This window comes from Psittacula echo, assembly GCF_963264785.1.
Source record: "Psittacula echo genome assembly, chromosome: 10".
In the NCBI taxonomy this organism is placed as follows: domain Eukaryota; kingdom Metazoa; phylum Chordata; class Aves; order Psittaciformes; family Psittacidae; genus Psittacula; species Psittacula echo.
Window position 1 is genome coordinate 8,728,174 of NC_137741.1, and position 27,155 is coordinate 8,755,328.

The following is a 27,155-nucleotide window of genomic DNA, read 5'->3' on the forward strand; positions in this document are numbered from 1 at the left end:
GGGGCCGGCGGGTCCTGCCGCCCCCCTTCCCCGGGGTATTGTCCGCCGCGGCCCGCCCCGTCCAGCGGCGTCCCTCCCTCCTCCGCCCCCCGCCCGGCCCTGCCCCTCGCCCCTCTTCTCCCCAAAGGCCAATGGAGACGAGATGCGGAGAGTAGGGCCGGGACGGGCGCGCCGGGGCCGCTCCGTCCATCCTCTGTCTCCTCCCCTCGGCCGCTGACCGGTCTCTCTCGCGGCGGCCGGCGGGGCATGCCAGCCGCCTCCCGCTGAATGGCGCCGTTCCGCCGCCGGGCGCTGCTGCGGGCGCTGCTGCTGCTCCCTCTACTCCCGCTGCCAGGTGAGTCCGTCCGCCCGCCCCGTGCCCCGAGGGCCCATTGTCCGCCCGCGCTCCGGCCCCGCTCCGCCGCACGTGGTTTTATTTATCGGGCACCGGCGGGACCGGCTGCGGCGGGAACCGGCCCCACGCTTTGTTCGCGGCGGGGCGCGGCGCGGAGGGGCTCTCTGCCGCCCCGCCGGCAGGGGGCGCGCGCGGCCCGCGGGGGCCCCGCTCCCGGCTCGCGCGACGGGTAACCCCTCGCTGCCGCGTTAGGCGATGGGCGACCGTTAATTAGCCACGCGCTCGCGCCGTCGCGAGCTGGGGGCTGCTGAGGGGGCTCTGAGGGGGCACCTGGCGGACGCTGCTCCCCGCTGCGGGGCTCCGGAAGCGGTTTACCGTGAAACCGGCCTCTTGCACCTCGCCCCGCTCCTCGGGCGGGCTCCTGAAGTCACCGAGCGGCAGCGGCCGCAGCTGTGTGACGGGCCCGCGCGGTCACCGGTGCGCGCTCACCTGACACGCTGCGCGCCCCGCGCTCAGCCCTGGTCACGGTGGCTTTACGCGGCCTGAACTCGGTACCGCAGGTTTCCCAGAGTTTTCTGCGTTTGGAGCCTGTAGCAGCGACAGTTGTACCTTGAGCGGTGGGCTCAGCAGGGTGACTCGCGCTCGGTAACGTGCGCCCCTGTGCTTACAGGCAAAATCTGTTTTTCTCTCTTAGGAGCGTGGTGCTTTAGTGAACTCTTTTTTGTGAAAGAGCCTCAGGACATTACAGTCTCAAGGAAGGATCCGGTGGTTTTAGACTGCCAGGCCCGTGGTGAAGCTCCTATCGCTATTACATGGCTGAAAAACGGAGGCAAAGTGTCTGAAAATGAACGGATCTACACTTTATCCAATGGCTCGTTATATATCAGTGAGGTGGAAGGAAAGAAAGGAGAGCTGTCTGATGAAGGATTTTACCAGTGCTTAGCTCTGAACAAATATGGTGCCATTCTCAGTCAAAAAAGCCACCTCACACTAGCAAGTAAGTTCCAGCTCTTATTTATTAACCTGCTTCTGAATTTGTGACAGCAATTTCCTGAACAGTACAGAACAACCTATCCTTTTGATTGTGCATCTGAAAAGACAGATTACAAAGCAAAGATTGAGTCAATTCTCCAGTACCTTTGTTTCTTTTTACATATTCAGAGATCATAAATAACACTTGCGACGGCCCTGGCATGGCAGGAGCAGCCCAGCCACCTCTGAGGCCTCTTGGGCAGTGGTGCTTCGTGTGGGTGGCTCATGTAGGTCACTAGTCTCCAGAGCAGAGGGTGATGCAGAGCTGTGCTGGCTACAGCAGGCTGGAGCGCTCCTGGATCTTGTTTCCCACGTGCTGTTCAGGCAGCCTTACAAGGGTTATCTACAAATCTGATTAAAAATAATAAAATCACTCCTTGTTCAATATCTTGGTGTTGTGCCATCTTGGGGCAGGGCAGAATGACTGATGGAGCTGGCTGTCTTGGGGAAGGGAAAGGTTTTCTGAGCAACCATGAGGGTTATATTACCAAGCTCTTGCTTTTCTGACACGTGCATTCAGCCAAGCAGATGCGGGTGCTGTCCTTTCTGGGACTCCTCTGGAACTTACCCAAGGGCCTGTTACATGGCCCTAAGGGCTAGGAAGTGAGAGTCACGTTTCTAGAGTGACTCCCTGCTACTAGATGAATGGTGAAGGAAATAGTTGTGTGTGACTGCCTTTATGGTTTTAACTGTCTGACACTGACTGTGTGTTGCCGTCTTGTTTTCCTAACATCTTTAAATGCATTGAGCAACATACGTGCGTTGGGAACTGAATGGCATGCCTTTCTCCGTGCCAGTGCAAAGTGTTGCCATTAGGCTGCTTCTACAACACTATGGGTTTTTTTCTTTTTTCTTTTCAAAGAAAGTGTAACACAGAGAGTACAAAGTTTATGTAGTCTTCTCATGTTCCTCTATAATAGGACTTAACTGATGAACTTAATCTAATAGGAAAAGGCTTCCTTTGACCTCTTCAACCCTGTTCTTAGTAGCAAGTTGCACAAAACTGACAGTGATGTCTCTCTGGAAACTTGGCATTTGTTGTAAATTGCAAGTTTTACCAAAATCAACCTGAAACTTGTTAATACAATTGGTACATCAGCTTACCTGAAAAAATGCTAGAATGTTAACGTGTTAGCTTTTCCTGTGTGCTTCTGAACTTACTATAGAAACTGTCCATAAGATACCCCAGGAAGGTGTGAAGTAAGCCAGACCATGGGGCAGTTGAAAATGACCCTGGAATCAGGTGGCTGCTAGTAAGTGATGAGTTTTTCATGTGCTGTAAGGAGCTATTCTGTGAACTCTTGATTTCAAAAACTCGGCTACTTATAAGCAAGTATCATGGCATCCTTACATACAGGATAAACAGACCAAGCACCTCTTGAATACTTTTGCTGAAATGATGAAAAATGAAGTATTGTTGATATTTAAATTCACCTCACTAGGTTTCTGAGTGTCAGTGCCATTTATAAACAGACTGAAGAAAACCTTTCTTAAAAGGATAGGAGTTTGTTCTTAATAAATACAAAGGAAGTCACTGGCTGATGGGTTCTATGTGTAGGACTGGGGAAAATTCAGGGCCACTTTAAATCTGAGATATTGCAGGGTGAGCTCTGTTCTCAGTATCAGAGATCCTGGAATAGGATAGGACTGTAGTAAGTAGTACAACGTAGTACTAGACTGTAGTATTAGATTTTATTCAGACAGTACTGAACTTCTATAAGTGTTTCTTAGATGCACATTATTTCACCAGAAATATGGTTTATTTTGCTTTTTTGATAAAAGTTTTCACCCAGGAAGAGTTGTGAACCACAAGATTTCATGCTGTGGAGGGAGAATGTTGTTTTGCAGCCCTTCCTTCCTCTCCCCCCTTTTTTTTCTTCTTTTTCTCCCCCCTCTCCTGTAAGACTGTGACAAAAGGTTTCTTTTTCTTCTTTGAATACTTGAAAGGTTTCCTATGGCTGTTGGAGAAAACTGGAAGGGATAGTGGATCCATAATGATCACAGTAGGTGTTGTTGACTTAGCGATTAAGTGGTTAACTAAGGGCCAAACATGAAGTTATCTTATGTAGCAGTCTCTTCTTTTTAGTCATGTTACAATCTGACCGGTTTCAGAATGTAATCTTTACTGTAAAGCTGTGAAATGAGGCAGTAATTTGTATCAGCGTATTTTGAAGCCCATAAAATGTGCAAAATCCATTTTATACCAAATTTTTACAGTGTTTGTGCCTGGTATCATGTGCCGATTAAACTTGGCAGACCTTTCAAGTTAAATATATTAAAATCTTGTGGGGGATTTTGTAGGCTTATAATTGTGTTTAGAAGCAGTTGTTGGTTGCTGTGAAGGCAAATTACCTCGTGGTCAGGGTAGAGAAGGAACTATACATATTAAACAGGTGGAGAATAGGCATTAAATGGGCATTCTTTCTTTGGAGGAGAAAAAGCAAATGCTCTCTTCAGTTACTGGTAGCAGCAGGGTGCGAGGATGTTCTTTTACTTTGCCTGGTCAGAGCTTTTGCCAGTAAGCTTATCTCTTGCTTCAGAATTGTAATGTTTAGTGTTGCATTTGGAAATCAAAAACTTTAATCTGTCCAAGAGTTTAAGATTTGAACACACAAGGAGATCAGGTCTTGGTTTCTAAAGTTAGGAACTGGAAGCTGAAGGTTGCACTCTTGGCAAGAATTCCATTATTCATGTGCAAATTAAGAATTCACAGGGTTAAAAGGTTAGAAACTGGCCAGGATGAGGTTTACCCTTGTGATAAAGAGCAGATGACCCTCATTCATTGGCCAAAGCTTTCATGTAGCTCCTCTGCAAAGTTAGTGATTGCCATGAATTGTTCTTGAGGAATGCAGAAATTCAAATGTGAGCAGGCCTTTCCTTAAGTGTCACTATGGAGCCTTATCTCCTGAGCACATCAGAGTAGGTCTGCAGGGACAGGGTTCCTCCCCAGAGGCCCCAAGGCTTTGCTTTCCTGTTGTTCATCCATGCACAAAAGAATTTGACTAATTTAGGGCTTCTTTTCGGTGAGATCCCCCTACTCTTTTAAAGGAAGCTGTGGGGCTGAGGTATTGCTTAGGTAAAAATAAATATTAGTTTCACTACATGCTTGTAGTTGCTTACTAAGCAGGCTAATTGACCTGGGGGGGAGAGGAGGAGGTTCCTATGTGGTTCTTTGTGAGGCAGCATGTTAGGGTAAAATGCTAATAGTGAAAAGTATGACTTACTCAAAATTCAATTTACTGCTGCCACTGCTACTGAGAGAGGTCTCTTTTAATGAAATATAAAAGGAATATAGACTGTGGAGAAAGTCTTAACCACTTTCGGTACAACTTTGAATCAGCCAAAAATAAAGAAGCTGTGATTTTTGTATCCCTGTATTTTTAAATTGCAACTAACTATGGTTAACTAAGATTCTGTCTGAAAATAAACCCAGTCTTCCAATAAGATAGCATTAAGAAAAAACGGAGAAGGTGGTTCATGTTCTGAAGGTAGTAGCATGGGTTTTGGGCAGTGATTGAACAGGATGCTCGTTGTTTGTTTCCTTTTTGCAAAAAGTGGAAATTGAAGTCTTAAGATGGTTGTACAGCTGGATAGGAGATGGATATGTACAGCTGGATAGGAGCATTCCCTTTCTCTTCTTGTGACTTGGCTGAATTGATTTTAATGCTTGTGAATCACAGGAAATGTAAGCCCAATTCTTGGTGTACAGGTTTCTGTGTTTCACAAGAGTGAAAGGTTATGCAAGCAGGAGGTTTCTGGGAGCATGCTCCTGGAGGGAAACCACATGTGCACGCTGCACTGCAGTTTGTGAAGCACTGGGCCTTTTATACAGTGCAGGCTATACTTTGTGGAGAGTTTGTGATTTCGCTTACCTGCTGTGGCAGTGATATGACTTCTGGTCCCACCGCAGTGCCCATAATTGGCAATATTTATGTTTTGCTATCCTAATAACACCTTTTGCTCTGCTTTTAAATATTTGCACTTAAGAGTGCATCCAGCTGAGCCTTATTCTGTACTGTGACAATAATGTTTTCTTAGCAGTTCCAGCTGTTTGTTCCTACTTTTGTATTGTGCTGTTTCTTGTGTGGGCACAGCTGTATGTGTGGCTAACTGAACAGGGAACTGATCTGGGTTAAAATAATAGAATTAAAACAAAAGATGGTGTTGACCCCAGATGAGTTCTCTGATGCAGTTTGTCATGGAGCCATTCAGAGTGATTGCACTGGTGTAACTGAGAGGAATGATGTGGAGGTCGGAATGCTTATTGGGACAGAGGAAGGCTGCTGAAACTTAGACTGCTGCAAAAATAAATGTTCATCAGACTGCAGCCTTTCTGGAATGTGTGTAGGCAAAAATTTCACCCTTCTGCTACTGTTTTTCTTAAATTGTGCCTTAAATAAAGAAATTAATAGCTGTAGTCTAGCAGACTGTCTTGAGGTCCTTTCCAACCCTAACCATTCTATGATCCTATGATAATACAGTTTTCATTTTGTATAGAATCTGTCATTTCAGGTGTCTTCCAAATGCATATTAGATCTCAAAGGTATGTTTCATTATTTTGAATAGTAATGGAGAGAGGAACAAATTCAGAGATGGAAGGGTGTGCTTAGGGTGCAGAAGTGTTTTTTGACTGAGGTGGAAGTGAAGTAGCAAATGGTAGCTGCAGATAATAGTCTTGTGTTAAAAGAGATAGCAAATTCTTAATGCTGTAGAACTGGTGTGGTTACAGGCAGTTTGAGGAAGCTGTTGTTTAGGTTGTTACAAGTCCTGCCTTACTGCTCTGGCTTTGATTAGTTGATTTGAATGTCCTGAGAGTAGAATCTTTCTAAACTGAGAGTGCACATGGCTCATCCTTAGTGCATTTAAATTACAGTATTTAAGGCAGGAGGAGGATATTTAATGTCTCATTTGGCAATGGCAGTTGATAATGGTGAGAAGAAGAGCAGTAAGATTTTTGTTCCTTAACAGATGTACACTGAAGAAATAAGAAAACTGGAAAACACTTTCTTTCTTAACTCTTCTTCTTGCATGATTTTCTTCTAGAACTTCCCCAGACATCTTTTGGTCTGAACTCTGACAGCACGTTACGGAAGAAATTGTCAACATCCTTTTAAGATATAACCACTAGTTACTTTTAAAGTTTTTCTCGGCACTAGGGCATTTCTTATTCTTTCACCGATGGCTGGTGTGTGGTTGCAAGAGCTCTTCCACAGACTAATGGATGGGCTTTTATATTGTTTCCAGGACAAAAAAATGTATAAAACTTAGTGCACATGAACAATGTTTGTTTCCACTACCACCCTGCTAGACAAGGAAGCTTTTTATGGGTTTCCTCAACACTTCAGTTTCAAATTTACGTTAAGCATAATGTCAAACTGAGGCATTTCATGCCCTTGTGTGTTTTTCTAGCTAGTAAGGCCAAAGCTGTTAATGGTTTTTATTAGTTTTTATCACTGTTACTTCATAATGTATGAAGTTTTTACCAGCTTTTTTTAAAGGAATGTTCAGTCTCATTGTAGTATTTAGCCAGTGACACCTTCATCTTTGTGAGAAATGTTGAAGGAAAACATGGTACCATGCTAGAAGTTGTTCAGAGCTGTGACTAGAGGCACTCAGTTCTTACCTGGTGCGAGTTGTGTGTGAGGTGTGTGCACTAAACTATTGATATTTCTTTTCTACTTGCAAAGCAATGTATGGCAGCAAAGGATGCTGTTCTGTTCTTGCAGTGTGGTGCTCCCTTCACTACTCCCCTTCTTCCCTCTCCCTCCCTCTTTGCATTTCTTGGTGTAGAAATTGTTGAAAGGGCATTCAGTAAGGCCCCCTTTTGTCAGCCAGCTCTGATTATCCTAAAGAAAAGGATCTCACTCCGAGCAGTTGTTTGCCTAGAGACTTGTTGTCACGTCTTCACAATTTAACAGCTGTGGCTATTGATGGTGTGCAGAACAATTTAAGACAATGACAAAAGAGAATCTTGGAGGAAGAATTTAAAAGTTACTAAGCATTTTCCTACAGAAATATGGTAATTTCCATTGTTGGACAAATTTGTGCTTAGTTTTCGTGTGTTTTCCTCAGGATTTTGTATTTTTCCCCTTCTTATCTCCAAAATCGTGGACATAATCTTTTGTTTAGTTTTGCATTGTTTTTTTTTGTTTCATCAATAGGCCCAGCTGTTAAATTGGGATTGATTACTTCCAGTCTTTATAACTGGTAATCACCACCTAAGTGAAAAAGTAATCAACAATGTCAAGTCTCCATATTTTGTTGAGTAAGTGTGGGTTGTATGGTCAACATTAGTTACTACGGTCCACCTCTACATAGCTGTTAAGCAGTAGCATTTTAAGCAGCATTCTACATGTTGAAGTTGATTGTCTCAGCAGTTGAGTTAGAGCTGAAAAAGTGATCACACTAGATGATCTGTGTTGGGAGTTAGAAATCCATCTGTGAGCTTCCCACAGCTTATGTCTATAGTGGAAATATTTTGTTCTTATGGGTAAAATTGTTACTTTTTTAATGGACAGAGTTAAACAGCAGATGGGGGAAGAAGATGGTTTGGAAACCACCAGGAAGGTGGAGAGTTTGTGATTTGCTGTATGAAATTATTGTAACCTCCTGTGTTGTTTCTTCTGTATGTAAGAGTTTCTGATGGAGATGGCCTTCTTAATATGTTACAGAAAAATGTAAATGAGCAGTAGTAAGACAGATTTTCTTTACTGCGTTTATTTCATAACTCTCAACGATAATTCTGGTTAGATTTTTTTTTTCCCCCAATGAAATAGAATTTGATCTCTTAGGTGAGTGGAAGCTTTTTGTTTTTAACAACATTATTGCTCATGAAGGCAGGGTAAACTAAGCAGCATCTGGATAACATGGTTATCATCTTGAGGGCATATCCCAAACTGCAGACGTGAGAACGGACAAGAACTTTGGTTATGCAGCTAGAAATCGGGTAGAAAACTCATTAAGCAGAGTTTCCAGCAGTCCTGGGTGTGGAGGCTTGTGAGGCTCCTGGAACAAATGATGCATTCTGTCCCAGCTCCTTCTAGAAACCTGGCCTTACTGTGTATGATTGTTAATACAGGAACAGAGCACGAGAGCACAAGGATGCCACCCTTATTCTACATCTCTGTGGCTCTAGGCAGTTTGTTCAATGAAAATATCTCAGGTGCTTTTGAGAAATGAAAGCAGAAAAGAAATGCTTTTATGTTTTTTACCTGGCAGGATATTTCTTCCTGTTACTAAATCTGGGCATTGGTTTAAACTAATTAATGTACAAGAAACAGCCAGGTCAGGTAATTGTACCTTGTATAACATAAACTAAGGAATTATTTTTCTTAAAAAAAACAACAAAAACAACCCCACCCCCCCAAAAGACACCTTAAAGAACACACACACACCCCCCGCACCCCCACCCCGAAAAAAAACCCAAACCAACAACCAAACCTAACCAAACTCAGAAAACCCCTTTGGGAAAAAAACCCCAAACCACCACCAAAATCCAAAGAGTGTGATGCTAAACTATTCTCTCAGCAACCATTTTTAAGGGACATTGCTACGTGAGAAAATACAGCTGAGCCATCTGCTTGGTTAAGTCAGTATTAAAAAACACCTAAGAAAATCACCATCTCAGCAGTCCCTTGCATGGACAGTAATGATCAATACTGTTCTTCTCAAGACCTTACAGTTATACTTTGAGTTCTGTGTTACCAGTTTGCAGTGGTAGAATACTACCGAGCAAATTACATCTCCAGCCTTTGGGAAGAACCGTGTTTTAAAATGGCAGCTGCCATAAGAGACCTGGTAAAATTCTCCTGGGCAGCAAGGAGTAAGATTGTTGTTGTTTCTGAATTATGACCAAAATCTGTTGTGAAGAGCAGGAATCTAATTGAAGAAAGGGTCTTTGATATCCTTTCCAATCTAAAGAATCAGGAAGAAAACTCCCTATGTACTGGTTGGCTGCTGGTAGGATGGGTTTTGTCTCAAAACATTGCAATTCATCTGTATCTGTATTCAGATGTGGAACATCTTTGTGAAGCCCATGTTTAAGTAGATGTTGGAATGGGCAACAGATTCCATTCTGTGCAAGTTTACAGTTCTATCCAAAATTGGCAGGCTGTTCTGAATTGTATCATTAGGTTGCATGAATACAGTACGACCTTTGGAAAAGAGAAGAGTTTGTTTCTAGCTACAGGCTATGCTGAGTGGTATATTGATGACAAAGCAGCAAAATATACGTCATTCTAGTCTTTTAGCTTCAGAACATGCTAAAGTTACAATTTTGAATTTAATAATAGCAACAATTTGCCGTATCTTAGAAATATGTGTAGTGGAATTTTGCTCCTTAGCTCTGAGGTGCAGAAGTTCCATTTTGAAATTATTTGCATATGGGAGACTGTTTTGAAAGAAATAACCATCTGATTGACCAGGGTAAGGGGTACGTAAAAGTTATTACAAGCATTAAACATGTCATCTGGTGTTCTTTTAATACATAGCTAGGGGGCAGTTAAACTGAGTCTTTACAGCTTATGATGTATATTTTGTGTATAGTGAATGTTGGAAACTGGAGAGGATTCTGTGAACAGAAGCAACTCTATCTTCAGATTTGATTTTTAGCATCTTCAGGTAATGATACTGTTCACATTGATTACATTGTTTGTTCTCATTTCAGTAGATGAGAATTTCTCATGCAAAACCTTCATGTCTTAGTGGTATCACTGGCAGATTGATAGAATTATAAAAGTAAAAAAAATGTTGGATTTTTAGTTGATCAGTATAATTTTACCACATGTACCAGCTCATCTTTGGACATCCTGATAGATATATGAGTCTTAAAATCATGCATTACACCAAAGATCTTTCTGATCTCCCAGTCAAGAGGATTTTGAGTTTCGGTATTTATAAATTTTTTTTTTGGCTCTTTTTTGAGCCAGTTCCAGTTAAAGACTAAACAAGATAAAATAGGATTAGGAAAACAACTTACTCTTTTATATCTCCTCAGCTTTTGCAGCATGAGGCCAGCCTTCTCCCACTAAAGTCATACAAGTCATCTGTCAGCCTGTTTGCAAAGTAGGATTGTCAGTTCTTTTAAGCTGTATTGAGAGACACTTTCTGTACACCTTAAAATGGAGAGGAAAAAGTACCAAATAGAAAAGCTTCTCATTTATTTGCTGATCTGTTCTAGTACTAAATATTTTCTCATCATTTGTGTCTTCTTCCATCATCCCACTCTTTTCTCTTATGTCAGTTGCAGGCTGGTTTTGCTGCAGGTAGTCAGGTTTGGTTCGGTTTGGGTTTTTTTTCCTTCTCTTTACAAATTGTCACATACATGCTGTGTCATTGTTTTGGATCTGCACAACTGCTTCTGGTGGCTTCTCCTTTCTTATTCCTTTCTGATGACTGGAACGAGGTGCTGTTTTCCAGTGGAGCCTTATTTTCACAGCTGTGGCAGAGGAGGGAAGTGATACTTTGAGTCAGTTTTGACCCCAGATTTAGATGAGGTAAAAATTATTCAATGGGAGTGTAATATCTTCTCTCAAGAGGTCTGGCTGTCACCTCAGCCAAATAATTATGATTAAGAAAAAGTCATTACAGTGTACAATCGAAACAGATTAGTGTTACACAGTATTGGTTTTTGTTTTACAACTTGTTTCAGCTGGAAGTTATCAAATATGTCATTATCTTTTCAAAGAAGCTTTAAGGTTTCTGAGCATGCAGAAGGGTTTTAAATATTTTTTTTTTCTTACTCCTGTTTGTACCATCTTCAACATATTAATAATTGTTTAGGTAACTTATCAGCAAGTTAACTGGTGTATATTGTTAAATTACCATTTCACTGTCCACATCAAGGTCTCTAGTAAACTTCTAATAACTGTAACATATGCCTCAGGCACAGCTGTGCATTATGTATGTTCTTTGTAACAAGAATTCATTGACTTTATGAAGCCATTGACAGGCATTTATCATTTTGTTCATTAAACTTGTCTGTGACATCCGGCAAATTGATGTTAACTGGAAATATTCTCTGGGAGTTCTGGCACGACTCTGTCATTTTGCCTGAGGAGAGAGAAACTTGGTACATAAACGTGTCCCAGATTACAAGGGTGAAAATTCTTTCCCCCACCTCCTCCTCTTAAGCATAAATGACCATATGACCGGCTCTTTTTTCATCTTGCTTTTAATGCTTATTTATGCAAAGAACCATGTGGCCACAGTTTGCGAGAAGATTTATGATGGATCTTCAGTAGAGGTTGAAAGTGAATACTGCCTTTATTAGTTCAGCCTGTCTTGGGAAGGCAGCACAATTTTATCACATGACCAAACTATTGTAACAATGATCATAATACAAATCCACGGTACTCTTGGGCACGCTGGCTCATGGAACAGGTACATATGCGTTTGTATTCAGATGCAGTAGTCTATGCTCTTAAAAGTAGTATTTCATTTTATTTAAGAATAGAGACATAATTGGGTATGGGGATTTGTTTTGGTTTTGTTTCTCATTAGGATTGAAGAAATTAACCATGGAATTCTTGGTAGCATTGATGGGAGTTTTGTGACATTCCCAGCACATGGCATTTAGTATTAGTTTTTAATGGTCATTATCTTTACCTGATTTTGCTTTTTGCTGATTCTCATAAAATACATGGTAGGTGACCCAATACTGTGTTGAAAGCCTTTATAATATACGTTGTAGAGTGTTGCTTTGTTGGGTCTTTAAAAATTGGTATGTTTGGAATGATGAACAATCTCATTCGTTCTGCTCTTCAGCACCCGGTGTGTAAGAAAATATGCACTCATAACACCTGCCTGTGTTTTGATTCCTGTGGATAGCTATCCCTAATAATGGTAGAGGTTGTTAATAGGCTACCTAGCTAGCTGCTTGCTACCTGAATCCAACTGTACCAGGGATTGTTCAAACAGGAGTGAATATACTAACAAATTGTGGCATAATATTTGTTAATGGGTCATAGATAATGTTCAGATTGTAAAACCTTCCAAAAATAATATCCAAAAATCTATTACATAAAATTTTTGTCTTTTGCGATAAAGAGTAGAGCAGTTGGCTCTTTAAAATATATTGTGTCTCACTACATAATAGTTCACTGGATTAAATGAATTTATTGATTTCTGCTTCTTTACTGACACACATTTATGAGCAGTTTCTTTGGCACCATGGCCATATGTCAAAGGTCATAACTTTCCTTCACTGTGGAAGAATAAAAGCTTTCAGATGGTGAATCTCTGAAATCCACACAGTGCTTTATTCTTCCCTTCTCCTCAATGTAATAACTGGTTTTGCATGACTTTATTTAAGATAAATAAACAATAACAATAAAAAATATGCACACACAGAGGAAAAAACCTGCGCTATCTATCATAAAATACTGCAGGAAACTATTTCTCTGCACAAAAGGCAACATATCTGATCTGCTAATAGGTATCATTGTGAGACACATGATAGTGTATTAGGTTATTTTATGGTCAAAGATTTTATTGAAAATGGTATTTTTTTTTGAATATAATAAACATTTCTTAGGAAGAATTTTATGAGACTTCAGTGTAGAAATATATTTCTTTCATTTTTTTGCTGTGTCAAAGGCATATTACCCCTTGTACACCAGAGGTGATGCTGGAAGTAGATCTTACTGAGAGAATGAAGGACTTTCCAAATCTGTGGTTTGTGTTTAGATGAGTGTTTATAGTGTTGACATTTTCTTTAATGCCCTTCATTAGTCTGTGGGATTTTTGGTGTTCACTAGATATGTAAGACTGCTGATGACATAAACAGAAAGCTATTAAAGAGGAAACTGCAATGGACTATAAAGTTCACTAGTTTGCAAAAAGAGAGCAATAAATCATGGTTTAAGATAAAGTGGCTGATGCTAGTCTGAAATTTTGGAGCTGCAGAACAGGGTGCAGTTAATGCCGTATCCCTGGAGCGGTCTGTGGTGCTCATCTGATTGATAACCTGGCAGGAGGAAAAAAAAAAACCCAAACCAAAACCAACCGTCTTCTTTTTGTTGTTGTTGATGTTAAGCTAGATAGTTATTGAACTAATGGGGTTAGCTGTCATGATTTGAGCTGGCTTTCTGTGTTATCACAAGTGCTAGAGCTAGCTGCAGGTAAGTAGGCAAGAGTAGTGGAGATTTGGGACTATCTGGGGAGAGTTTGTCTTCACTTTTTAGCAGCTACTAACTGGTAGATTAGCTCTGACTATCTCAAGAAACAGCAGTCTGAAAGTGACTTCACTGAGGTGTTATTTCGATTTAAAATCATAAAAATGTTTGTTCTAGGTAAGGTGAAATAGGTTTGAATTGCTAGAGGGGCCTTGCTATAGTACTCCTAGCAGGACTGTTTCTGAAGAAACAGGAGAGCATGGGGTTGTATCAGTGGGAGAAAAAACCCCGTGATCTTCTGAGATTTAAAGTCTTCCCATCACCCACCCCAAGAAAAAGAATCGGCTGACAAATTTTATTTGTGCATAGTAGAGATGAATGAAGCCTTTTGATGCTTTTAATCATGACTCTTGCAAAGAAACCCAACCAAACAAAAAAAACAGTGGTAGACTTTCTTGTGCTCTTGATCTTATTTTGAGAGAGCTGGTGGCACTCTGCTTGTTAAACTTACCAAATATTTATATTGTAGGACTGTAGTTGCTGAGTTTCTGACTTGTTAACCTTTTGGATGGAGTTTTGTCATGTCAGTATCCATCTCTTTATTTATTTATTTTTAATACAGTATACTACTTCAGGACCATTTATCCAGTTCCCTAAAATAAATCTAATATGAAACTGCCTTTTCTGGATTTTTGTTTTGCAGTAGGATAGCGTGGGAATGTCTGCTCTAGTGAATAGTGCTGTTGCTATGAATATTTTTGCAAATTTGATTGCCTTGTAAGTTTTAAGGAAAAATCTTAAATTTTGTTTGGGGTTATTTTTTTGGCACATGTTCAGCACAGACTTACTCAGCTTGACTAGCTGGAGACACAGAAGATGCTGTTTGTGCTGAGCATGTTGCTTATGAACACTGAGCTGGGTTTTACCTCTAAGCAGTCCTAGGCAGTTGTGGACTTGCCTTTTTCCCTGTTCTGAATTAATGAGGAGCTAAAGTGTGATCTAACACTGCCTGGAGAAACCAGCTGGCATTGAAAGCTAAAGTAAGTGAAAACAATGGTCTAATTACCTGGAGAGGAAGTTTAGGAGGGGAAGTGGGTGAGGTGGAGGTGTGAGTGGTCTCATGTGTCTAGAGGTCAGGAAGGCTAAGAGAAATGCATTGCTGGGAAGCGGCTGGTGCTAAGGAAAAGCTTGTGGAGTTGGGGCTATCTCAGTATGGAAATTGTCATGGGTACAAGTTGAGAGTAGGGAAGGACTAAGGGGCTGGCAAAGACTGACTCAAGAGAGTGTGCCTGTCAGAGCAGCTGATCTTTTAGGACATGGAATGTGGACCCAGGAGTCCTGGAGTTTCCTTGGGAACTTCATAAAGACAAAGAATAACCTCCCAGTCAGGGGAGCTGTGGAGGATTTAAATTGCATCACTGCTTGAGCTGGTAGCTTCTACAGTATGTGACACAAGTCAACTGGTCTCTCCTTTCTATGGGAAGTCTGTGATCATGGATTTCTTACAGTCTTGGTGTTTGATACTAGATTCTGGGGTTTGATCAGTTGGGACTGCAACAAGCTGGGTGAGCTGTGATTACAATACAAGGAGTGCTGTGAAGGATCAGTGTCTTCTTTTGGACACCTAAATTTAGTGAATATTTTGGGCCACCATCCCACTGTTTGTCCAGACCCAACAGTAAAATTGCAATAGTAATAAAATGTAATAGAATGTAATGCATCTACTTATCGAGAGTAGATGCATTAACATTTGTGAAGAACTGTAGTGCAGAGCCCTGCAGAAAAGGCTGTAGGGAAGTTAGTAACTCTGTCTTCAGGGGAGTGCTTAACAGAGTGTAATAAATAAGAGATAAGGCCACATACTGAATGGAGAAGAGAAAACTAAATGTTGAAAAGATGCTCATTATGGGAGCACCATTCTTTTGGTGCTGTGAATAGTGGGGGAAGAGCAATTGTGCAGTTGGATTGTTTTCCAAAGCATGTATATAAACAGAACAAATCAGTTACATAAGCAGCTTCATTTCTAAAGTTTCTTCTGAGCATTTGGGTTTGGAAATTCTCATTTTGTGTATGTATGCACATGTGTAAGAGGTGGATATACTGAATGCTGTGTTAGTGGGAAAGTTTAGTTTTAGCTTCATTAATCTAATGATGTGTGTAATGCAGCAAAAATGAAATACACTTGAAACTAGTAGAGTTTTATATAGGCAGAGTGTCAAGAAAATGAGACTCATGATGAAGGGAACTGTGATAACTTCTGAGACAAGTTATATAAGTTTACTGGAACTTTTTGGTTCAAGCAAAACATGGGCTGGTGTCTAAGCATGTATTTAGCAATAGCTTTAACTTAAAAAAAGTACCTGAGGATTATTATTATATGTAAAGGTTTACTGACCAGTGAAGATACTGTAGAGCAACATTTATAAACCTGTTGTTAGTATTGTTTATCCGAGCACAGTCTAATTTAGGAAGCCATTTTATTTTAGCACAGAACTAACAAACTCCACATTTAATTCATACTTTTGACTACAGTTTAAGCTTGCGAGTACCCACCTGTATGCTCTTCAGTGTTTGTCAGTACAGCCTTTACTTTCTCTGTGACCTGACAGAGAGGAAATTTGCTTTATTGCTAGTGTATAGGAGAAAAGCTTTTTTTGTGGTGCATGGTATTAGGTAGGTGGCAGGGAGGACTGCAGGCTCCAGCGCTGCGGAGGAGTTAGCACCTGTGGGTTTCACCTTCTCTGTCATCTGGTCTCAAGGATTTACTCAAGGATTTACTCCAGCACATAGTTTAGAGTACCACCTAATTGCTAGGCTACAGGTCTTACCTTGAGCCACAGGGCAGCTTTCTGGAAGTGCAGCCCAGCAGTTCTGACTGGAGAAAAGCCCTAATGCTCTTTTTGTGCTTTTTCCTGACATGTTTATGTAAAGCGTCTCAAAGGCCATGAAGTATTCAACACCTCATATCTTCAGTGCTTGGTACACTGCTGGATCCTATTGAGGATCTTGCCCTGTGAGTGCTGAGACCTTCTTTCTCTGAGGATGTTTGGGGTTTTTTTTACAGTCATGTTCAGAAGTTGTAATTATGAGGACTTATTTGTACTAATTTTAATTGTTCCTTTCCTCACTATTTAGTTGCTGCTGTGTTTGCCATTGTCTTGCGTTTACCTAAATAATGGTTGCCTGGCCTTTCACCAACTTGTGAAGAGGAAAGATGGTGACCACCTGAAACAATATCTGGCAGAATAGCCTGAGAACTTTAAATAACCAAAGGGGACCGTTTCCAAGGCAGCTAAGTGACCTTTGGATCCCAGAAGCGGGCTATTCATAGAGGCAAAGCCTTTGTCCTGCTTTGACCAGTGGTCAGTGAACTCTGGCAGGCCCCTCGGCTCACCATCTTGGCCCTAGACTAGCAGCTGGTGATTGATTCATTTAACTGTCCAGATTCACATTCTTCTGTCAAGGACTTGTCAAGGAAGAAAAAGGTTCTATGGAGGGCTATTCATTTTACTAAAAGGAAGGGGATGCATTATATGATTGAGTGGATTACTTTTGGGTCAGAAGAGTTACTGCATTGCTCTGCTTTAATTCGGCCTTCAATCAAAGAGAGATTTAGTTTATCAGCACAGTGTGGTGCTCATGAAGAGGGACAGATCAGTTCAATTCCATCAGTGCAATAAGGCTGGTTTGTTTTGTGGGGTTTTTGTTGTTTCCCCTCCCCTCCTTTCCATGGTTCATCCACTCTGCTTTTTTTTTTTTTTCTCCCCAAAAAATCCATAGGTTTTAGTGACGAGTTGATATGATAGAAGGTTAAGAATATTCATTTCTATTAATTTCACTCTTAGTTTTAATGTGTATGATGTATGAATATTAATGCTCCTGCTGCCTCTCATATATGCAGTTAAGCAATCCAGAAAAGCCTAGAGTAAGTGAAAGATTAGTGTGTTGCCTCTGTTTTAGACATAGAGAAAATTGAGAAGAGAATAAATTCTGCAGGATCAAATTAATAACTTACTTTCCTATAGACAACACGGGCAGCTGTAGAGCTGAGGGTAGAACCTCGTATTTTCTATCCAGTGCCCATTTCCACCTGAGAAAACAAAATTTTATTGTACACCGCATTTTTCAGATGTGCAATAGTGTTATCTGTTCATTTGTCTGCTGATTTAGAATCCCCTTTTTTTAACAAGAGGAAGGTGTTTCCATGCTTTATGAAACTTTTATCATATTTTCAATTTTATAATTAATGTGTCCAAAACCCAGCTTTGAGTTGAACTAGGGAGGTGTGTTTCCTCTTCAGTGTGTTGCCAGGCTCTTCCGTTCATCTTTCCTTCAGCTGGGCTGTGTTCCCTTAGGGTTAGAATATTTTGCTGATCCACATCATGAAATACTCAGAACGGTGTTGCATAGCTCCTTCCACTGGAAATAACAGGCATTAAAGAGCGTATCCCACCAGTTAACCTTCTGCCTCTTTTTGAATGAACATGATGAGCTGCAGCAGATGAAATATGACCCTCAAGTTTCTTTACGCCACTCTTATAAGCTATGTATTGTTTTGATTTGGCTTATTGAACGCATTATGAGGGATTTCTGACTGGCTTCAGGCCAAGGTGTTGTACTGCTGCTGATGGAAGTGCAAGTGCATAATTTAGAAGAAAATACAGTGAGGCTTGGTCTGTTGTATTCTGTTCTCTCCCTCTTTTTGAGGGAAAAGGGAGAATTTTGTATTTGTTGAGATGAGTGCCTGAAGTATCTTAAGAGCACAAGAGAGGAAGGAAGTCTGAGGTAATCTAACCGTGCTTAACTTGTCTGTTCTACGACTCTATGTACATGTCAGGTCTTCTTGGAGGGCTGGTAGTATTCTTTTCATGTCTGCAGTTCCATTTGCAGAGGATGAGTCCACTTTCTCAGAGCCTGCTTGTTTCAGGGTGGAACATGATGTCTGAGATGGGGGTACTGGCTTGTCTGTGCTCCAAATAACACTTCCCTTGGCATTTTCCTGGTGGTTTTGATTCATGGCCTGAAGTTGGAGATAAATAATGAGCTTTAGAAAACTGTGAAAAAGGAAAATGGGTTGTCATTGTGTATTGCAGAATATAAGCAATCTAATAACCAGAGGTATTACCTGCTTAGTAGAACATGGTTATTTGCTTGCAGTATGACTGGGCAAACTGGAAATCCAGTGACTGCCTCCTACCCAAGCAGTCAACAGCCATAACAAGGTGACTTTCTCTATTGACAAGTTTGTTTTTGTTTCTGCTCTCTGCCTTTGATATGAGGGCTTTTATGGTGTGTTCAGAACAAATTTGCAGGACATTTTCCAGGCAAGGGAATGAGAGAAACATACTTGGGGAATAACATAAGGATTTCTATGACATGGATGCCACACTTCTGATTTGTTTTATGTGAAAATTGAAGGAATTTTAACCTCTTCCCTCTCCTTTACCTCCAGAAATTTTCAGATAAATATCTCATTAGAAGATTTAAGTAGTTTCAATAAATAAGCAGTACCGACAGTGACTTTTGTTGCTTGTCTTTTTGTGTGAAGTTTGTTTCTGTTTTTATCCCTGCTGGTCTCAAACCTTAAGACATTCGGAATTTTGCTTTTAGTTACTACTCTGTAGAAAGAGTGCTATAGGGGAGAGGTCTCTGCACTGTGTAATGCAACAGGCAGGCATTTGGTGACAGGGAAATGAGCTGCAGGCATTTGGCCCTTGAGAGTGGAGGCATCTCTTCTTTCCTTCCTCATGGGAATGCTGAAATGTTGATGTTTGGGGAGAGGGCTGAAAGGCTTGAATTCCCAGTGCCTCTCCTCAGCGTTTTGCGGTGAAATTGTCTTTCATCCTAGGATGCTGGTTCTGGAACACTGAGAGCAAAAGATGGAGAGTGCACATCTCTCTCAGGGATAGCATTTCTGACAGTCTGAAGACTTACAGCACCACCGTATCGGCTTACGCTCATTCATCTGAGGCTGGTGTCAGTTTGCCACTGTATGAAATGAAACCTCTTCCTTTGCCTCCCCCCAGATGTGAGGGAAGGCGCAGGGTGGGCGGCGCGGCAGAGGAATGTGTGGGGCCCTGCTGCTGTCCTGGGATGCGCTCTGTGATGCCTCCTCTGATTGATGAGCTGGGCAGGCTGAGGTGAAGAGCGGGCACTGCATTCTGCTTAGGGTCTTGTTGTATTTTAGCCAGGAATAGCATTTATTTATTTTTAAAGGTACATGACTGATAAATAGAGGTCTTACCCTTCTGCTGGCATCTGCAGCAAAATTCATTGATCAGAATGGGGCACCTTTAGTGCTTTCAGTGCTGGAGGCTCTTACTGCACAGTGCTGAAATTCTTTTCTGTTTTGCACAGAGTGATTATTATATTTTTGCTCTTCTTCTTGGGGTTGTTTCTTAGAACCATAGCAGTCAGTCTTTATTGTTTTATTTCTATTTTTCTTTGTGATTTTATTCTTAAATGCCAGATTAGGGTAGTTGTGAATTGATACATATTTTGTTGCACAATCCTGCTTGCGTTCTGATCCTTTTTTTCATGTTGTAAAGTGCAAAAACTGTGCTGGATGTTCTGCATGCAACAGTTGGGCTATTAAGCTGAACTAATTCTTCACAGAATGCCAACAACTCCAAAGAAAGGCATCTGTAGGATTAAGCAAAGATACTAGAAGGCAATCACTTGGCAAACTGTTGAAGGAAAGCAGTCTTTGCAAGGGAGAAAGTGGTGTGTTCTTTCTCCTGAATGCATGCAGCCACACAAGTAGAACAGCTTTGAAGCTGGTTAATGTGGCTTACTGTCTGCCTTTTCTGTACTATTTCCTACATTTCTTGTCTGTAGAAAAGCAGAGGGGAATTCCTTGATAAGTGCATTAGCATTTATTGTGCATTCTGCGGCCACACACTGTTGCCTGAATGATAGATAGACTGAGAAGGGAAAACCCCAGCTGGGATGCCTTCAAAAGTGAAAAGATCAAATCTCTCGTGCTTGTTCACAGGATTCAGTGGGGTATGTCAGTTACACCATCAATAAACTGTTGAGTATATTCTTCTAAGCCTCAATATTTTAGTTCCTTTAAAACACTGCTAGTGTTACATGCCTGGTTTCACTGGGGAGGGTAGTAGTGGTATATTTTTTGCCACTTACTAAATGATTGAGGTGTAGGAAGACAATATGAATAGTTAAGTGAATAGCATATACGTAGCTGCAAGAGGTGGAAAGCATCATCGCATTATCATTAGTTGCTTTGACCAAGGTGGACTACAAAAACTTGGGTGTATTATCCTGTACTTTCTTCCTTGACAGATTGGGAATGCCGATGCATGCCCCATATTGCAATTCTTGTGGATTGTCATCTCAGTGTGGCTCTAAGAGCCACATGGGGCGGAGAATGAACAGTAGAATAAGGCTTATGGGTTGATTGTCAGTTAGGATCCTCCTGTTGTTTTCTCTAGCACACTGGTGCTGCCTAGGATCCCATTTATTGTCACAATTATGTTAATGTCATGAATAACAAGCTGTGTGTTCCAGTGGTCTGAGGAAGAGAGGAGGAAAGAGTACACTCTAATAGTCACCTTGTCAAATTATACATTTCTGTTTCTGCATGCATGTTTCTGCGTTTAAGAGATCTTGGAAGGATGATTACCCACTTCTGAGGAGCCAATTTTCTTTAAACATTTTGATTTATTTATTATTTTTTTTAACATACAGCAGATATGCTGATTATGAACTCTTTTCTGTTGCTAAGGTAATGCTTTCCAGAAGTGATAGTGAACATACTCTCCCTATTTTGCAAAAGGAAAGAGCATCTTTCATAAAGCACAGTATATCCTGAGATGAAGTGATTGCTTTTATCTTTGAAAAATGGATCAGTATTAGAGACTCCTGGTCTCTCCTGGTATTGTGTTGCTTATTATAATAATTTTCAATTCACAGTTTTACTCAAGAAGGAAAGCTTAGACAGACAGCTACATGTTTGAATACTGAGAATCTGGTGAGCCATTTGATCTGCCCATCTGTCCTGTGCCCAGGAAAGAAACATTTACAGGTCTGAAAAGTTTCTGAGACAATAGTTAAATGGCAGTGGTAGGACTTGTTTTTGCCTTCAGTGATGTCCATGTGCGTAGGAAGGGGTTGCATTTCCAAAACTGGCACACCCAAAGGAGGCTGTTGCAGACCCACGTGCCTTATTTGTTCTTTTGTTTTCTGCTGTTACTTCTCTGGAGCAGTCAGAGATGATACTCTGTCTCTGAGACCCTGTCTCCAGACTTTGCACTTCTAAACAGCTCTTGCAAGAGGGGAAGAAAGTTTTGTTTTGTTTTAAATGAAAACAAAAACAAACTTGGGGAAATCAGGATGTACAAGGAAAAGGCATTTGGTTCTTGGGGAGAGGGATTTTTTGCTTATCTTGTCAAATTTCTTCTCCTTTCCTGTCAACTGTCTTCAATGTGCATTCATTAGAGTCGAACTCTTCTTAATTTTCTGCACTGGGATAGATCAGAAACTTGTTCATAATAGTTTCAATTCTGTATGCAGAGAAGACAATAGACTTCCCTACTTTCTGAGGATCTTGTAAGAAAGAAGGTATAAGAGGATACTGTAGAATCTTCCTAAAGACCTGGTCTACTTGACTTCCAAGTTTTCAGGAAGAGAAAATGCTGCATATGAAACTGCAGACTGGTCTTAATTTTGAGAAGCTGGTGATGAAAACCGTGTCTGTGTGTGGCCAGAAACACTTTTACAGGATCTTGTCCCAGCCCAAACAGTGGAGAGCTTAGTGATCTTTAGTGGACATATTCAGACTTGGTTATTCCTGTACAGCGATTTTTAAAGTGATCATTTGTCAGCCACTGAATAAGGGCTTTAAAGAAAGGAGCAGGGGGACCTAAAGTGTTAGAGGAAACAAATGAGATTGCAGCTGACATCTCCAAGGGAAGTTTTGTTCAAGGGTGCTCAGGCTGTTGACCTCTTTGCTTCTCCATTTCATTGCCTTTACATTACAGCATTCTTCAGTACCAGAAAAGTAGTGGCTAGTTTGTGATTGGGCAAATGCGACCTTTTTTTTTGGGGTGTGTGTGCAGTCATGGACATTGCTGTGAAAAGATTTTAATGCACAAAGAAACAGTTTTGTACTGAATTGTAAAAGTTTGGGGTTTATATATAAAGCTAATGGTTTATTTCCTTTTCTCTCTTCTTACCAGAGATTGGAGAGTAATTCTGGTGATATGCATCCTAGTCTGGAAATCATTGCCTAAAAACTACACTTGGGCATCTGTCAGCAGGTTGGCAAGAATATGAGAGGAAAGGAAAAATTAAAATACACCATTTCCATTTTCCATTCCTTTCTCTATTGTAGCTCCCTCTCTTCATTTAGTTTTAGTGGCAGAACTAAGTATGTGGTAGGCTAGAAGTAAATGTTTTTGCAATAAGGTGACCGTAAGTTTTAGCAGACCAGACTGTTTCTCGGATGTCATTGGCAGTTTGTTGGAGGCAAAACTGTAGTAAGCTCTGTAAAGGACCTCACCCTTTAGCTTAGGGCCCTGAAGAAGATTTGTCCAGAGCAGAAGTAATGAATTGAGAACAGCAGAAAGGGCAGATGGCCCAAATCCTCACTCATTGCCTCATCAAGAGTCTCCTTGGTATTTATCAGTAAAAGCTTTCTCTAAGTACCCCTATGTGCCGAGCAGTTTCTGGTCCCACCGAAACTCAAAATATGATTTTGAGAGGGTCTCACACACTAATGCCTCAGAAGGATTTGCTTCTTGCCTAGAACCTGCCAATACTATTCTGTGAACTGAAGTGTGAGGAGCACATGGTGTGAAGGATCAATTTTGTCTATAGGGAATGTCAAATTTTAAGTTAGAATAAGCCTCACTCTGTGCTTACGTGTCTTTTACAGTGTAGAAATGGGGTTCCTAATCTTGTTCGGTTTTTGCAATATTCAGACCTTTCTTGTTCTGTTTGTTTGTTTAGATTTTGTTTTCAGTTGAGGTATTGGCACATTTTGCTCTCATAAAAAAAATTGTGTGAAGATTAGTAAACCAAACCTGAACAACTCACTTGCCTTTCAGTCTTCCTCCTTCCCTCCTTGTTATCTTAACTAAGCAAATAGCCAGAGTTATGGAGTAATATACGCAACATCTAGAGAATTGAGGAGGCGCCGTATTTTCTCAATAAAGGGTCTCTTATCTCTCTTAGGTGTAAGGCCGTGTCTCAAAGCATGTTGAAATCCCAGATAGAACTCCCACTGGTCAACAGGTTGACAAAAATAACGAAATATGTGTCAGCAGTTTTAAATGTCTGGCTCTCAACCTTTCTGGGTTTGTGAACATGGAGTGCACAGATGCCAATAAGCTATGCCATGAGCTCCCAAGGTGTGACCTCATTTTGACAAAATCTATCCTTTGGCTTAGGAAAAAAAATCGTAGGTGGCAAGAGGAACTCAAGTTGTAGTGCTGAGCTAGTGGCTCCTGAAGATGCAGCTCTGTGATTTCCCACTCTGCAGGGTTTCCCAAAACATCAGAGTAATAATGATCACCATAGAATGATTGTGTTCTGTAAGAGCTGTAATTCCAACCCACCTTCTTTAAAATGTTAAAATGCTTGCTAGAAGATTTTAAATGGCAAATGGTTAAGAAAAAAATCTTTGGGATAGACAGATTAATAGTTGTCCCATATAAATTATTGATAGTGTCAAATCAATGTAGCTGTTTCAGTCTCATTTAACCTCCCAGTTATTTAATTGTTGTGCTCTAATAGCCTGAGACTGGAATCCTTTTTCAATACAATTCTGAACTATCATCTTCAAAACTGCTGCTATGGTGTTCATCATATCACAGTCTAAGAATTTCTTGATATTGGTAAGGTCACAGAGGAACATTTCTTCATCTTTTGGTTTTCATTTTAGGAGAAAAAATTGTTTTATTAGGTTTATCCTAGAAATACGTCTAACTCAAAAAATATCAGAGAAAACACACAGTGTAATCTGTTTAACAAATAGTATGGTGATAGGCTAAATGTTATCCTGCTTGCTGATATTTCTAGTATACACAGCAGGCTGTGGGGTTTTGTTCTGTGTTCCTGAACACCGTAGAGAGAGTGTATTAAAAAAGTGAGCATTATTTGCAGTTCTGTGATTACTTTTCATTTCAGTGTAGACTAAAGGAAGCAGAACTCATTACCATACCCAGGTTTCCATTTTTGTCCCAAACAAGAATTCTTCAGGGGAAAAAAAAAAGAATTTAAACTTAAACTTTTTGCTTAGTTGCTAAAGGGAAGATTTTTCTTCCTCAGATTTAATTTCAGTAAGTCAAGGAATACACGTTTCTTTTAAGGAAGTTTCACTGCCACTTGGTGTGATGGTAGAGGCACTTTTCAAAGTTATTACTGAGGAATACCTGATTTTTCTGAGGTATTGGCAGTATAGATTTAGGGCTAAATGTGCAGTTAGATTTTTCTGAACAGTTTTCATCCTGCCAGCACCATAGTTCTTCTGTAGATACATGGGCTTTTTGTCTCATGAAAAAGCTCTCTGTGAACTATTGACCTGCATGTTCAGATGTTTCTGAGGAAAAATATTAACAAAGAATCTGAAAATTACTGAAATATTTCCATATGTAGAAATACTACCTTAAATGCCAACCAAACCTTGCTTTGTGGCAATGTTTGTAGTAAAAACTGTACACCTGGCTATAAGGGCTTTTACACTGACAGAATATTGTGATTTGAGGAGTCCTTTTATTTAAGTAATGCTACTGTTTATTTGATTCCCTCTCCCTCTTGTTTGTTTTTGTTTCTCCTTTTCTATTTTTTTTCAATTTTATTTTCTTTAAACAGGAAATCTATTCATTGGGTGCAGTTAGGATGACACTTTGCAAGTTTTCTGTTACAATCTTGATCCTACTCGCTTGCCCACTGGCACACCACACTGCAGGTTCTGAGCTTTCGCAGAGCAGACAATGCCACTCCCTGCTAGAATTTAGAATTCTCTGATATCCATACTTTATAGGATCACATCCAGTATTTTATATTCATATTTAATGGTAACTGAAGATGGGCAGAATCAGTAGGGCTGTTGTCTTCCCAATGTAGTTGAAAGGTATTCATAGCTGTTGATCATCTTGTCACTTCTTTCTCTGAAATAAGTTCATTGACTCACTTGACTTGAAAAGAATGGAGATGTGTAAGGATGCTGACAAAGCCACTCAAATACATGAGCTCTTGAATAGCAGTGTAGAAACCCTTGTCCAGCAATAGTGGTTCTAGGTGAGGTTGAGCAGTGGCACACCTCACCTGTCTGTCATGCCTCAGGGGATTGTTTGCTGCCTGACTCATGTTCTACTGAGGGTGCTTCTGGCACTGACTCCTTTCTTAGATATCCTTTTCTTTATGTAGCTTCGTTATCTTATCTCCACAGATTTTAGGGCCTATCCATGTAAAATACACTACACTGATAAAGCTCTGAAGAGCAAAGAAGAATGAAAGAGGTGAGGAGTGGGCAAGGTGAAGCAGCAGAGGCTGGAAAACTGGAGAGCCTTTTCATATAAATCTACTCTGAATTGTCTTGTGGCCTGGCGAGGAAAAAAAAACCCACACAAAACCAACAAACTAAAACCAAACCACTCTTAATAGATTCTGGATGTTTCTGAAGGAAAAAATTATTTTCTTTGTGAAAGAATCTTTGCTGTAGCATTTGATGTGAGGAAAGTGGCAGGAGCTGAGTCATTGTCCTCAGGCAGGTAGGTAACAGCCCAGGTACCCCTTTTGCTAGCAGTTGTATCGCCTCCTTTACTTGCCTGTTCCTTACTAATACATTTCCCTTTAGCAACCTCACCTGAATTTCCCATGGTAAAGCTAAAGTCTCTTCCTGCTTTTTCTTACTGATGAATTGCTCCCCATCCTCTCTAATATCTTCTTCGTACACTTGTAAGACTGTCATTTCTCCCTTTGGCTTCCTTCCCCAGGGCGAATCAGATCCCAGCTCTTTGAATCTTTCCTTAGAGGTCAGGTTATGTTTTCACTTGAAATCTCTCATTTTTATGCCTCACATTTTAAAAACAATAAATCGAGGTCAAATAGCACTCGATTAAAATTTTAAGGGTGAATGGTTGTGGTAGCGCATACAGAACACCCTTTCACAGTAATCCCTTTTCACTTACACTTATGAAAAACTTTACCCATATTGCTCCGTTTGTGTGACATTCACCTCTGAACTCTATGTACTCAGCAGAACTTGAGCTCTGAAATTCTTTAATTTTTACTAGCATCTCCTGGGAAACACACCAAAGATCCACCCATTAGATGACTTGACTCCAGCTCTGTGTACTCCAACTGCTTCATCAGAAATGGGGATAATAGCTATGTGTCTCTAGTCTTGCCATGTGTCTGGGTCTGTCAGTACTCAGCCAAGGATTATTCCCAATTCATATTCATGCCAGAATGTGCCATTTGAGTAGCAAACCATTTGGAAATACATGTGCATATAGCCAAATGGCACAGCAGAACTCCCTTCAAAATCTGTTTTAAACCTCACTCTTTCAAGGACTGTGAAATTGCACTGAACTCCAGAAAAATATGTGCAAGTTGGCTTTGGTGCAAAACTCTAATACACATGTATATTTGTTGCATTTTTAAACACTGTTTCAGAGAGAGTGCATCATGAAAACTGGGTTAAGAAGAGA

General features: G+C 40.6%; 1 protein-coding gene across 1 annotated transcript in view; it reads left to right on the forward strand.

Moving 5' to 3' along the window:
* Nucleotides 1-267: 267 nt before the first annotated feature.
* The window catches only part of PRTG (protogenin), a gene marked incomplete at both ends in the record, with an annotated part of 78,136 nt that continues 51,248 nt past the window's right edge, over nt 268-27,155 (forward strand). The window contains 2 exons of the mRNA XM_080626437.1: nt 268-334; nt 1,029-1,331. Coding sequence (XP_080482563.1) covers nt 268-334; nt 1,029-1,331 — 370 coding nt within the window. The remainder of the gene's footprint in view (nt 335-1,028; nt 1,332-27,155) is intronic.